The sequence below is a fragment of the Cebidichthys violaceus genome, unplaced genomic scaffold (genome assembly GCF_023349555.1).
Source record: "Cebidichthys violaceus isolate CVI_PGR_0920_01 unplaced genomic scaffold, fCebVio1.0.p SCAF_76, whole genome shotgun sequence".
Lineage (NCBI taxonomy): Eukaryota > Metazoa > Chordata > Actinopteri > Perciformes > Stichaeidae > Cebidichthys > Cebidichthys violaceus.
In genome coordinates, this window is record NW_027176960.1 from 533,339 (window position 1) to 547,500 (window position 14,162).

The 14,162-nt window shown below is 43.1% G+C and overlaps 2 protein-coding genes across 4 annotated transcripts in view; one reads left to right on the forward strand and one right to left on the reverse strand.

The window, feature by feature from the left end:
• Window positions 1-4,706: 4,706 nt before the first annotated feature.
• Window positions 4,707-9,572, reverse strand: eci2 (enoyl-CoA delta isomerase 2). Of its 3 annotated transcripts, none has more exons than XM_068737123.1 (12): window positions 9,426-9,572; window positions 8,802-8,854; window positions 8,303-8,406; window positions 8,068-8,166; window positions 7,784-7,975; window positions 7,576-7,645; window positions 7,283-7,385; window positions 6,759-6,879; window positions 6,000-6,089; window positions 5,619-5,762; window positions 5,361-5,524; window positions 4,707-4,850 (listed from the first exon to the last, which is right to left on the reverse strand). In XM_068737123.1, the coding sequence occupies exons 1-11, from the start codon at window positions 9,479-9,481 to the stop codon at window positions 5,369-5,371; spliced, it is 1,188 nt and encodes a 395-aa protein (XP_068593224.1). In that variant the 5' UTR covers window positions 9,482-9,572; the 3' UTR covers window positions 4,707-4,850; window positions 5,361-5,368. The 3 variants fall into 3 exon arrangements, with proteins under 3 accessions (XP_068593224.1, XP_068593223.1, XP_068593222.1); XM_068737122.1 differs by lacking the exon at window positions 4,707-4,850 and adding an exon at window positions 5,024-5,157; XM_068737121.1 differs by lacking the exon at window positions 4,707-4,850 and having other exon boundaries at window positions 5,024-5,524; window positions 9,426-9,571.
• A 1,725-nt stretch (window positions 9,573-11,297) lies between these two features.
• The window catches only part of crygn2 (crystallin, gamma N2), a 3,406-nt gene continuing 541 nt past the window's right edge, over window positions 11,298-14,162 (forward strand). The window contains exons 1-4 of the mRNA XM_068737130.1: window positions 11,298-11,651; window positions 11,828-11,919; window positions 12,047-12,203; window positions 13,188-13,333. Coding sequence (XP_068593231.1) covers window positions 11,631-11,651; window positions 11,828-11,919; window positions 12,047-12,203; window positions 13,188-13,333 — 416 coding nt within the window. The 5' untranslated portion in view covers window positions 11,298-11,630. The remainder of the gene's footprint in view (window positions 11,652-11,827; window positions 11,920-12,046; window positions 12,204-13,187; window positions 13,334-14,162) is intronic.

Below are 14,162 nucleotides of genomic sequence, written 5' to 3' on the forward strand. Positions count from 1 at the left end.
GGTCACCTTCCTCCTCCCTCTTCAATCTGCAGCGGTCCCCAGATGATTTCTGGGTAAATTTACATTCCAGCGGCCTCGTCTGAATGTAAATGTGGAGGAGGATCACAGGCGGCGTGTCCTCAGGAAGGTCACCAGAGGAGGAGACGAGCTGGTTATTGATTAACCCTTTAACTATCAAACAGAGGCTTTTATAGTTTGATAATTAGACATGAAGCCTCCTCCACTGTCTTCTTATGCATTACAATGTTAATTCATCACTTCCTGTCTCTTTCACATTAAAAGCAGCCGTTCCACTCAATCCATCACAAACCTTTGGAACGTATTAATCCTCATTATTAAACCTCAGAAAGAGGATTAAGTATTAACTTATAGAGCTCATATAGAAACAGATTCAGCATTAAATGATAGTAAAAGTTCATTAACAGGGATCAAATTCACCATGAATAATAAGAAGTTCATATTTGTGCCTTTGATTTAACATTCAACGGACGGTTTTATTAGAGGTTTTAATATGAGGAGTCTCAGCTGAGACTCCATCATGGGTCCAGGAGTTTATCTTATTAATCATCTAAATTCATCTTTGTTTCTTTTCAAAAACACCTGATGTGAACTTATCGAGTCGTGTTTTCTTCTCTCACTATCGCTCTAATGATCTTCATCAATGGTTTTCTCTCTCCTCCTCCTCCTCCTCCTCCTCCTCCTCCTCCTCCTGGTTTGATGTTTGGAGGCTGGTTCGGTTGAATTCATCTCCTGTGTCTTTGTGTTTCTGCTGTAGAGTCTCATCTCCTGCCCCCATTAAACTCTGGAGGAACTCAACCCAGAAATGCATCAATCTGATTGGTTCAGTGGCCCCTGATGCTCTCCTGATAGATTGGGAAGAAAACCCGTCTCTCTCTCCCTGGACGACCTCCATCCCCTGAGACGGCCCGTGGACTGAGTCTCTATGTGGACAGAGTCAGCTGAGGACAGACAGCACAAACCTAAACACTACTTAGTTAGGCTGAGACAATTAAACTACTTAGTTGGGCTGAGACAATTAAACTACTTAGTTAGGCTGAGACAATTAAACTACTTAGTTAGGTTGAGACAATTAAACTACTTAGTTAGGCTGAGACAACTAAACTACTTAGTTAGGTTGAGACAACTAAACTACTTAGTTAGGTTGAGACAACTAAACTGTGTTTGGTTACATTCAGGAGAACATTTGAAAAGTTCCTTTAACATTTTTAACACTTCTCTCTTGATTTATTCCCTCAGTAAACATTGTAAACATGAGTTTATGGTCTCAATCTCTAGTTTACAGTCTTCTTCAATACAGCATGATGTTCATTTAGTACATTATGCTCCATTTAGAGTCAAACACACCATGAAGAGGGGACGCTTTAGGGGCGGGGCTACACGCTGATTGACAGGTCTCTACGTTACAGGTGCAGGACGCCTCCAGCAGGTCGAGAAGAAGAAGAAGAAGAAGAAGAAGTGGGTTCAACAAAGTGCGACAGGCTGAGAATAAATTACGACACTGAGAGAAACCTCTAGTCTGCCGCTTCAAACGAGTTCAAACGCTCTTCCAAGTCGACGCTTTTAACCGCCGGAGCTCTTCCGACGGTTATTCCCGGCGGACCTCGAACGCAGCATTATCTCTTTTTCTGGGGCTGTTTGCTTTGAACCCCCCCCCCTCCCTGCAGCATCGGAGTCCCTGAGGACCGCTCTGTACATTAGTGTTGATCTATGAGGCAGTAAGCTGTCCTACATAGAGTCACTGATGAACTTCACCTGAACTCTGTTAGAGAAGCACACACACACACACACACACACACACACACACACACACACATACACACTTCCTGTCTCAGGTGTCCAACTTGTTCTTTTTTTGAGTTATTGGTTAATCTTATATATCATGTTTAGAAATGATTGTAAGACGTCGTATTAAAACCATTAAAGGTGACGAATAAATAAAACCATTCAGTGAGGAGGGAAGGTGAGGAGGGAAGGTGAGGAGAGAAGGTGAGGAGGGAAGGTGAGGAGAGAAGGTGAGGAGAGAAGGTGAGGAGGGAAGGTGAGGAGGAGACAATGAGATGAAGAGGTCTGCAGGTAAAGCTTGCTCACCTCTGGAGGTACTGTCCTCATCGTTCTCTTTCTTCTCTCCTCCTTCCTCTTTATCGATTGTCTCCTTTCTCTGCTTTTTATTAAAAATCAAAACCCCCCCCCTCTCTCTGTCTGTCTCTCTCTCTGCACCCCCCCCCTCTCTGTCATGTCTGATTGATGATTGGTTCCTTCAGGGAGCCTCATCATCCGGACCGTGTGATTGGCTCCCCCCTGTAGCTGAAGAACCAGTGTTAGAGGACAACCTGTAATAAAGAGACGAGGAACCAGAGGAAGTCCTCAAACTATGACAGGAAGTGATGCGCGTCAGAGCAGAAGGGGGGGGGGTGCGTAACCTCTGGAGACGATGAACCAGATGAAGAAGAAAGCGATAGACGGACGTTTTACTTCCTCATCAATCGGTTTATTTACGTTAAAACAGTCAAACACGCGCCTGCAGTTCCCTCTCATCACCAGAGATGTCGCCAAAGACAACAAGAGACGAACTTTAAACATTGAAAAGTGACTCGGAGCGCGTTGCAGTGATTTGATACGACAAAGAACAAAGAAGAACCGGAGAACGTTTGGTGGTTCAGAGGCAAAGCAGAACGACATCCAGGAGAAACGGAGAAACAACCGGCCTGTGAAGAGGAAGACGAGGGAGGAAGAGGAAGACGAGGGAGGAAGAGGAAGACGAGGGAGGAAGACGAAGACGAGGGAGGAAGAGGAAGACGCGGAGGGCAGAAGCACCGACTTGGCAGCAGCTTCCTTCCAGACACCCGTCTCGAGTGTCCCTTGAGACAACATGTCATCTCAGAGAAGGTCTGGACTGAAGACTCTAAAGTCAATGAGAGCTGCTGCTCACGAGGTCTGAGGATCAGAACATGTTGACACTGAGACGGTATCAATCCGATATCATAAAACACTGACGAGGGACGAACTATGTCTTTGAAGCCTCTTAACTGTGACTTAACTAAGGTGGAGGAGACCAAAAACAAAAGCTTCAAGAGAGGAACACTGGACATCGATCAGCTTACAGCTTCCTCTGCTGCCCTCTAGTGGCCACCACACCCATTAACATTCAGCTGTAATATATAACTATATTTATATATATATATATATATATATATATATATATATATATATATATATATATATATATATTATATATTATATATATATATATAACTATATATATATATACATATATTATATTACTTCTGGAGAGTAGAACTTGTGAAACAACAAGTACACCGAGTGTGAGCGTTAAATACTTACGTATAAACCTTCAAATACATCCAACAGAAGTACGTAGAAGGCTTCAGTCTGTCCTCGCTGTGACACCTCTGTTGACGCTACATGTTCATGATGTTCATGATGTTCATTTTAAACAAACACACCGACTCTGTTGATTCATGAGAAGCAGAAGAAAGAAACAACCTGAACACAATTAAAAAGGTTTAAATCAATAAACAACGCTAACAGTCTGCATGCTAACATGCTAACAGATTAGCAGTTAGCATGTTAGCATGTCAGATTCACCAAACAGTTAAATATCAATTTAATGATTTTCAGGATGTTCTGGGATGAACTTCTTCTTCTTCAGGTCATTAAATACATATATTTATTAAATACATATATGTATTTACATGTATTTAATAAATACATGCAAGTATTGAATACATGTCCATGGAGCTATTTGTTCTGCTTTGGTCCAGCTGTGTGTGCTTTGGTAGTAATGTTCTTGAGCTGTCTCCAGATGAAGTGAGCATTAATCCAGACCTCACTGAGATGTTTACGTCTCCCCACTCGCTGCAGCACTAACTCATCATCTCGTCACTAAACGGTCTCCTGGCAGCGGCTGGTTCTGCAGCGGCTGGTTCTGCTGATGAGCTCAGAAGAACCGAGATAGCAGCGCTGCAGATGTTCAGACCGTGGTCGTCTCAACAGAGACCAGGACCTCCACTGGTCTCTCGTGCCTCCGTACGGTCCGGGTCCAGGTCCGGGTCCGGACTGAGATTTATTCGGGGGTTTGTGTTGCGGTGCTCTGGGGAGGCTGCAGAGAAAAGCTCCGTGACATCCGTCGTAGAGACACGAGAGCGGACGTCTACAGACGTCCTGAAGCTCAGGACTGTGGAGGAGAAGTACGGTGGCCTGCAGGAGTCAACACTCAGAGAAGCTCTCTGTCACCGAGACGCCGACTTCACTTCAATCAACAGATTTAAATTAGTAGTTTCAGCTCCGCTTAAAAACACCAGACAGGGAAGAAGTACTTTTACTGCAGTACAAGCAGTAATACTAGAGTAGAAATACTCGGTACCATCATAAGCATATACTTGACGTACCAAAAGTAAAAGTACTCATGATGCATTATAATATATATATATATATATATATATATATATATATATATATTATTGTATTGTGTTCATCACTTTAATGTTTAATGACTTCATGTACCCTTTAATAATACATTACATTATATTTATTGATTTATCATGACATAGTATTATTATAGTAAATATTATTAATTTGTTATTATAGTAAACATTATTGAATTATTTTTATAAATATGATTTTATTATAAATATTGAGTGCTGAAGATGATGAACAGGTGAGTGATGAAGAGGATGAAGATGAACAGGTGAGTGTTGCCACCTGGTGGATCAGCAGTGTAACTACACACAGTTGTCCATCAGGAACCAGAGCAGCTTCCTCATTGGTTGATTTCTCCTCAGAGCAGAATAATGAAGAGTAGCATTAACCTGCATTATGTTGATGAAGAGTGTGAAATGAATGAATGTGGTTAAATTAGGCTCACGACTCATTTTAATAAATGATAAATTAGTTCATGTTGTTTCAGTTGTTTTCAGGACGTCGTGTTTCTTTTACTTGGTGACGTTTTTATTTCCAGAACCAAAAAAAAAGACTTAAAGAATTCCAAGAAAAATGGAACTTTTATTAATTTCACCAGAAAACAATTAATCGAGTTTTGATCAAAGCAATAAACTGTTTTCACATCATTCTACCAAAACTGAGTATTAATTGTGTTTGTCTTCTGTGACGTCACCTCTAAGAGACAAACAATCAATAAACAATCATCAGTGACAATAGAAAGACTCAACGACTCAAAGACTCAAAGAATCAAAGAATCAGCTCAACTTTGAAGTCTCACAAAGAGTTTAAGGCGCTTCAGCCATCGACAGACAATCCTCTACGTGGTCGTTAGACGTGATGACACACACACACACACACACACACACACACACACACACCTGCTGTCTCACAGCTTGGCCTTGGCCTGGAAGAAGCTCATGACGGCGTTGAAACACTCGTCTGACGTCCATCGCTCCATCAGACGCTCCACCTCAGCATCGTTCACCGCGTGGAGACGATCCTGCTCCACAGACCGGATCAGCTGTTTAGACAGGGACAGGGACTGGGGGGGGGGGGGGGGGGGGGGGCAGCGTTAGAGCAGAACCTGAACCTGTGTGTGTGTGTGTGTGTGTGTGTGTGTGTGTGTGTGTGTATACCTTGGGGGGTAGCTTGGCGTAGACCTTCAGTCTGGTCCAAACCTCAGACTGGAAGCTGCTGTCGGGGAAAACCTCCGTAACCAGACCAAGTTCACAGGCCTGAACCGCTGACAGCTTCTTATTGAAGAGCAACATCTCACTGGCCTGGAGGAGCAGGAGGAGGAGCAGAGGAGGAGGAGGAAGAGGAGGAGCAGGAGGAGGAAGAAGAAGAGGGATAGGAGGAGGAGGAGGACATGAGGGATCAGTTTATCACCAGCTGGTTTATGTGGTCTCCTCTGGTCCTCACTATGAAGACCTTCACTGATCACAACCGACCAATCAGAAGGTGTGTGTGTGTGTGTGTGTGTGTGTGTGTGTGTGTGTGTGTGTGTGTGTGTGTACCTTGGCGGGGCCCATGATTTTAGGGAAGGTGTAGGAGGAGCATCCCTCTGCACTCTGACCCAGCTGACTGAAGGGAGTGTGGAAGGTGGCCTGATGAAGATGATGAAGATGATGAAGATGATGAAGATGACAACACATGAAGACAACGTGTGTACATGACTGTGTGTGTGTGTATATGTGTGTGTGTGTGTGTGTGTGTGTGTGTCTCTGCGTGTCTGTCTCTGTGTGTGTGTGTGTGTGTGTGTGTGTGTGTGTGTGTGTGTGTGTGTGTGTGTGTGTGTCTCTGTGTGAGTGTCTCTGTGTGTGAGTGTCTCTGTGTGTGTCTCTGTGTGTGTGTGTGTGTGTGTGTGTGTGTGTGTGTGTGAGTGTCTCTGTGTGTGTGTGTGTGTGTGTGTGTGTGTGAGTGTCTCTGTGTGTGTGTGTGTGTGTGTGTGTGTGTGTGTGTGTGTGTGTGTGTGTGTGTGTGTGTGTGTGTCTCTGTGTGTGAGTGTCTCTGTGTGTGAGTGTCTCTGTGTGTCTCTGTGTGTGTGTGTGTGTGTGTGTGTGTGTGTGTGTGTGTGTGTGTGTGTGTGAGTGTCTCTGTGTGTGTGTGTGTGTGTGTGTGTGTGTGAGTGTCTCTGTGTGTGTGTGTGTGTGTGTGTGTGTGTGTGTGTGTGTGTGTGTGTGTCTCTGTGTGTGAGTGTCTCTGTGTGTGAGTGTCTCTGTGTGTCTCTGTGTGTCTCTGTGTGTGTGTGTGTGTGTGTGTGTGTGTGTGTGTACCCTGTCTGTAGCATAGATCAGGTCAAACAGTCCTAACAGCGTGACAGAGATTCCTACAGCCGGTCCGTTCACCACGGCAACCAGCGGCTTCGGGAAGTCAATGTAGGCCTTCACGTACTTCCTGTAGAGGAGGAGGAGGAGGAGGAGGAGGAGGAGGAGGAGGAGGTTGTACATTAATCTGTTGACACGTCTCCTCTGTGTTTCTGATGTGGTCACATGACTGTTGGTCTCAGATGAATCAATGATGACGTCACAGTTTCACGGTTCATTAGAGGAGACGTTTATAATGAGACATGAGACATGATGATGATGATGATGATGATGATGATGAAGATGATTAATATCACATTAAAGAAGGTTCTGTCAGAAGTCTCGTCACACGTGATGTGTTCAAGGACCCTCAGAAAGATGAGACTGATGTTTGTCCAGCTCCTGGCTCTGATGTGCAGCAGGTGTTCTGGTTCAGAGGGTCTCATGGATCAGGACTAAAGACTAAATAAAGGTCTCATCACAGTCTCGCTCACCTGAGCAGGTCTCCTCCTCGTCGGGCCGACTCCTCCACCCCTCCCTCGGGGATCTGGGTGAAGTTGGACAGATCGTTTCCACTGCAGTAGAAATCACCAGAACCTGAAGGCACCACAGACAGAACCACGTCAGTGGAGAAGTTCTAATGCCAGAGGAACCGAGGAACGTACTGCGATGTTCAACTGAGTGTGTAGATGTGTGTGTGTGTATATATATATATGTATGTGTGTGTGTGTGTGTGTGTGTGTGTGTGTGTGTGTGTGTGTGTGTGTGTGTGTGTGTGTGTGTGTACCAGTAAAAACTGTGATGACTGAGTCGTCTTTAGCTGCCTGATCCAGAGCTGCAATGATCTCATTGTACATCTGAAAGAAAAGAAGAACATAAGAACATAAGAACATAAGAACACACACACACACACACACACACACACACACACACACACACACACACACACACACACACACACACACACACACACACACACACACACACACACACACCTCAGTAGTGATGGCGTTTTTCTTGGCCGGGCGGTTCAGTGTGATGGTGGTGATGTCGTCCTCCGTCGTGACCAGCAGCGTCTCGTAGGTCGGTCCGCTCCCAGCAGGCCGTGCGGCCGTGTGGGCGGAGCTCCCACCTTCTGCTGCCACCAGGGAGCCAATCAGGTCGCAGTACTGCTGCCGGGCTTCATCCTGAGACACAGACAGAGGTTCACACCCGTGGTTGGGTCCGTTTGGTCCGGCCCAAAAGACCCCCCCCCCCCCGCTACGTGGAGCGGTCCTACCTGTGACACGGAGCCCAGAGACTTCCACGCGTCCCACTTCACCTTGTTCACGAAGTCCAGCATGCCTGGTTTGGGGGTGTTACAGGGACCCTGAGTGGCCTGCAGGAGGAGGAAACATGACTGTAGGCTTCACCGTCTCTTCAAAATAAAAGTCCATCATGACTAGAAGAAGAGAGCACTAGAACCTCTCTTCTTCCTGTTGACCCCTTCGCAATAAAAGAGCCGGTGAGCTCACCTGTTTGAACAGAGCGTAGATCTGCAGCTTGACCTCGTTCCCCGGGTCCTTCTTCAGTGAGGACAGTCTGTCCTTAGCCTGATCGAACTGCTGCACCGACACACCTGAACACGATGACATCATCACTACCGTGGTGACATCATCAACCTCTCTCTGTCTGTCTGTCTGTCTGTCTGTCTGTCTGTCTCTCTCTCTCTCTCTCTCTCTCTCTCTCTCTCTCTCTCTCTGTCTCTGTCTCTGTCTCTGTGTCTCTCTCTCTCTCTGTGTCTGTCTCTCTCTGTGTCTCTGTCTCTCCCTCTCTGTCTGTCTGTCTCTCTCTGTGTCTGTCTCTCTCTGTGTCTCTCTCTCTCTCTGTGTCTCTGTCTCTCTCTCTCTCTCTGTGTCTGTCTCTGTGTCTCTGTGTCTCTCTGTCTCTCTCTCTCTCTCTCTCATAGTTTCCTGATGTTCCAGCTGTGCAGTGCAGAACCTGGCTGAGGTGTTGTTGGCAGCAGATACTCACCCATCATGGGAGAGGCTGAGGTGTGGAGCTTCAGACTGGGAACGCTGGAGAGTCTGAGGAGAAGAGATCCAGTGAGCTACTAAAGGGACGCCTTACTGTCGGCTTTCTGCTCTCATCGGACTTCTTCTCACTGAGAGGAGAAACCAAACGAGTGTCTCCAACACCTTGACTATAAAATACTGATCCAATAGTTACACGAGTCCTCGTCAGTGTCCACTGGAGACATTCAGTGATATAACCCTGTCTCTGTCTGTCTGTCTGTCTGTCTGTCTGTCTGTCTGTCTCTCTCTCTCTCTCTCTCTCTCTCTCTCTCTCTCTCTCTCTCTCTCTCTCTCTCTCTCTCTCTCTCTCTCTCTCTCTCTTGTCTCTGTCTGTCTCTCTCTATCACACAGTCCACTTCAACATTAGTTCATGATTCAGTTTGTTCTGCACTCACAATCGTGAATAAATTAGATGACGTCACGCTGCTCTGTGAATCTGGAGCAAAGGTCTCTGCTAACAGGCTAACTGCAGCTACACGGACTTTAAGCTAGCATGTTCACAAGAACGTCACAAACCCAAATAAAGTGACGTAAACGAGCATCAGATGTCGTACATGACGTCAGCTCACATGGTGGTCCTCACCTTCTGAGTTTGACGAAGCGCCAGGGAGCGGACAGCTTCAGCGCGACGGCGGCCATTTAAACCCGGAGACGGAGGTCCAAAGTACGGGAGGTCGGAGGAGCTAACTTAGCTTAGCCACGGCCGAGACAACCGGCATGCTGGTGTTTACAACGCTGGTCCCGCCCACTCTGTCCTCCCCTGCTCGCCCATTGGTTGCCGTGAAGTGCCTTGCCACTCTGATTAATTCAGTGAACGAAGGCTTTGAGCACGCGCCTACCAATTAGAACGCAGGCTTTAGACAGCAGAGACCCGCCTCTGTGCGTGCCTCGGCCAATCGGCGTCGAGAGCTCGTTAATTATTCAAGGTTTCAAGGATTCAAGGGTTCAAGGGTTCAAGGGTTCAAGGATGGTTTGTTGTCATTATGCAACACAGGGACGCACAACGGACTTCATTTATAGCCCAACAAACACATTCAAAAAACTAAAACAGTAGTTTTATGAATTATCATCATAATGGAAATAAAGTTAATCCTCAATTTAATTTAAAGGATTCTTTTATTTTTAAACTAAATTAATTTCTTTAGTGAATAAACTCATCAGAGCCTCACTTTGAGCTTCATGACCACAGAGACACATGTTGTTTAAGTCTAAACGTCAACACATATGAATGGGATCTGGATCTGATCAGAGGATCTGGACTCCTCACTCCACCTGGACCTGGACTTAGTTTAGTCCTTTGGTTCCTTCATGTGTTGTGACTCTAAAGTGTCTCTGCAGATGAGTTGTGTTCATGACAACATGACCGTAGATGAACACATGTAAATGGATGTTTCTGCTTTGCTTTCTGTTGCAGCTCCTCCCTGTGGAACGATGGAGTTCTGCTCTTCATTTCCTTATATTTCTCAATAACAGTTGTTCTTTAGTGATCTGTTGTTTTTAAAGTCACCACGTCAGTAAAATCAAGGAGCTGATTGTTGATTGTATGAAGAAGGAGGTGAAGACATCTCTGTCTCCATCAATGGAGCTTCAGCAGTTTTAAGTTCCTGTGAATCAGCGTCACAAACAGCCTGACGTGGTCCTCTCACATCTCCATCCTGGAGAAGAAAGACTGCATTTCTGAAGGAAACTCAAGAAGTTCTTGTTAACGTTGACAGAGGAGCAACAGAAACATGACAAACTGTCATGAGAGGTTCAGGATCCAGGACAGGAGAGCTCTACAGATAATAACCAGAACATCACTGGTACCGTTACAGAAGTATCAGCTGATGGACCACCAGAACTTCACAACAGCTTCTGTCCTCTTTGTGTTTAGGAGCAAAATGGGACAAAAATCTGCATTTCTTTATAAAATGACAAAAGAATAACATATTTATAATAACAGTAATAATAATATAATCTAAACATTTAAATATAAGTAAAGAGTGCACGTCACTGACGGTATTCAATAACTATTATTAATAAGAATTATCGTGAATTATTCACACTGATCATTGTTTTGTTTCTACAGAAGGAAACGTTTTCAAGATTGTCTTTTTATCGAGACAAGAACATAAATATATATATATATATATATATATATATATATATTATATAAGACCTACAATTGAGAATTAAATATTCAAACGTTGAAGTGTTTTTAAGACAAAAGAAGAGTAGAAGTAAACGTGAAGGTTCTGTACTTTTATCTTCAAAGTACTGAATGAGGTTTAGTAACATCTTTAGCATTTATTTTATGGATGTATTAAAGTATGAAATGTTCTGTTGTGTTTCTACACAGAAGAGCTCTGAATGAATCCTCTCTGCAGAAACACAGCATGTGCACTATGACGAGCTCACTAAGCTCAGGATCAAGCACATTCTATTGAGTCCACACACACACACACACACACACACACACACACACACACACACACACACACACAGTAACACACACACACACACACACACACACACACACACACACACACACAGTAACACACACACACACACACACACACACACAGTAACACACACACACACACACACACACAGAGTAACACACACTAACACACACACACGCAGCAGAATCAGCAGACGCATCGGGATGAAGGGAAAGCGTTGAGGCAGCAGGAACCTTTAAAGCCTCGTCTTTTGTCCTCTCGCCGTATATATTGGGGGGTCCAACTTTCTCTCTGTTACACTGTGTGTGTGGTTGTGGGACGACTCGGACAACAACCAGTGAGCAACAATGTCGCAATACTCTGGAAAGGTGAGTAACTCAACCACGGACATCATTTCACTGCAGCTTGTCCTGAACTTCAGTTTAAAGGGTAACGGCTGCAGTGACAACACGGCGTACCGACGCACCCGTCGGTACGCCGTGACGTCACACTTTGCGCTACGCTGATGCCACTTAACCGCCCTGGTGTTCGTTGTCTCCTGCAGATCACCTTCTACGAGGGGAAATGTTTCACCGGCAGGAAGCTGGAGGTCAGAGGAGACTGTGATAACTTCCAGGACCGCGGCTTCATGAACAGGTGAGAACCACTGAGAGAACTTCTTCCATCACACGTGTTAGAACCCTTCTAGAACAGCTTCTGGTTCTCCCTCAGGGGATGAAGGCAGCACCTAAAGGACCCCTCATGTACATGTGTGTGTTTTCAGGGTGAACTCCATCCGTGTGGAGAGCGGAGCCTGGATCTGCTACGACCACCCCGACTTCAAGGGCCAGCAGTACATCCTGGAGCACGGAGAGTACCCAGAGTTCCAGAGGTGGAACTCCCACAACGACCACATGGGATCCTGCAAGCCCGTCCGCATGGTAGACTCCTCCTCCTTTCACTCCACGATAGACAGACGCTCATGGTCCCCCTAGGATGAACCCTAACGATTATGACCGCTCCTCTAGCGCCACCCTCAGGTCAAAGTTTCATGTTGTAACAGAGTACTATCACAGTGAGGTATTAGTACTTTTAGTGTAACAGAGTACTATCACAGTGAGGTATTAGTACTTTTAGTGTAACAGAGTACTATCACAGTGAGGTATTAGTACTTTTAGTGTAACAGAGTACTATCACAGTGAGGTATTAGTACTTTTACTGTAACAGAGTACTATCACAGCGTGGTATTAGTACTTTTAGTGTAACAGAGTACTATCACAGCGTGGTATTAGTACTTTTACTGTAACAGAGTACTATCACAGTGTGGTATTAGTACTTTTAGTGTAACAGAGTACTATCACAGTGTGGTATTAGTACTTTTAGTGTAACAGAGTACTATCACAGTGAGGTATTAGTACTTTTAGTGTAACAGAGTACTATCACAGTGTGGTATTAGTACTTTTACTGTAACAGAGTACTATGACAGTGTGGTATTAGTACTTTTAGTGTAACAGAGTACTATCACAGTGTAGTATTAGTACTTTTATTGTAACAGAGTACTATGACAGTGTGGTATTAGTACTTTTAGTGTAACAGAGTACTATCACAGTGTAGTATTAGTACTTTTATTGTAACAGAGTACTATCACAGTGTGGTATTAGTACTTTTAGTGTAACAGAGTACTATCACAGTGTAGTATTAGTACTTTTATTGTAACAGAGTACTATCACAGTGTGGTATTAATACTTTTAGTGTAACAGAGTACTATCACAGTGTGGTATTAGTACTTCAGATTGTCTTCATCAAACATTGAACTGAACATTAACATGAAATAAATTTAAACTGAATGTTTCACAAAGATAAAAACGTTGATTCTAGTTATATATTGTATATGCTATATATGCTGTTGTTGTTGTTGTTTCCAGCATGGAGAGCACTACCGCATCGAGCTGTTCGAGGCCTGTAACTTCTCCGGTCAGTGCGTAGAGATCTGTGACGACTGTCCGTTCCTGCAGAGCCGCGGATTCTCCAAGAACTGCATCAACTCCCTGAAGGTCTACGGAGACGGAGCGTGAGTCACCAACCCAACGCCAGATGTTGAACCACACACGTAGAAACATATGTACAGATACATATGTATCTATATATATATATGTACAGATACATATATATATATAGATACATATGTATCTATATATATATATGTACAGATATATATATATATATATGTACAGATACATATATATATATATGTACAGATACATATATATATATATGTACAGATACATATATATATATATAGATACATATGTATCTATATATATATGTACAGATATATATATATATATATATATATGTACAGATACAGATATATATATATATCTATGTACAGATACATATATATAGATATATATATATGTACAGATACATATATATATAGATACATATGTATCTATATATATATATATGTACAGATACATATATATATATATATATCTATGTACAGATACATATATATATATATATATGTACAGATACATATATATATATAGATACATATGTATCTATATATATATATGTACAGATATATGTATATGTACAGATACATATATATATAGATACATATGTATCTATATATATATATATGTACAGATACATATATATATATATATATATATATAGATACATATGTATCTATATAGATACATATGTATCTATATATATCTATGTACAGATACATATATATATATAGATACATATGTATCTATATATATATATGTACAGATACATATATATATATCTATGTACAGATACATATATATATATATATATGTACAGATACATATATATATATAGATACATATGTATCTATATATATATATGTACAGATATATATATAT

What these genes read in the sequence shown, in the direction of transcription:
- eci2 (XM_068737123.1), bottom strand. Translation starts at nt 9,481, where the DNA reads ATGGCCGCCGTCGCGCTGAAGCTGTCCGCTCCCTGGCGCTTCGTCAAA. An exon ending in TCTACGCTCTGTTCAAACAG is followed by an intron (nt 8,167 to 8,302) that starts GTGAGCTCACCG and finishes CTCCTCCTGCAG; the next exon opens with GCCACTCAGGGTCCCTGTAA. An exon ending in CGAGGAGGAGACCTGCTCAG is followed by an intron (nt 6,880 to 7,282) that starts GTGAGCGAGACT and finishes CCTCCTCTACAG; the next exon opens with GAAGTACGTGAAGGCCTACA.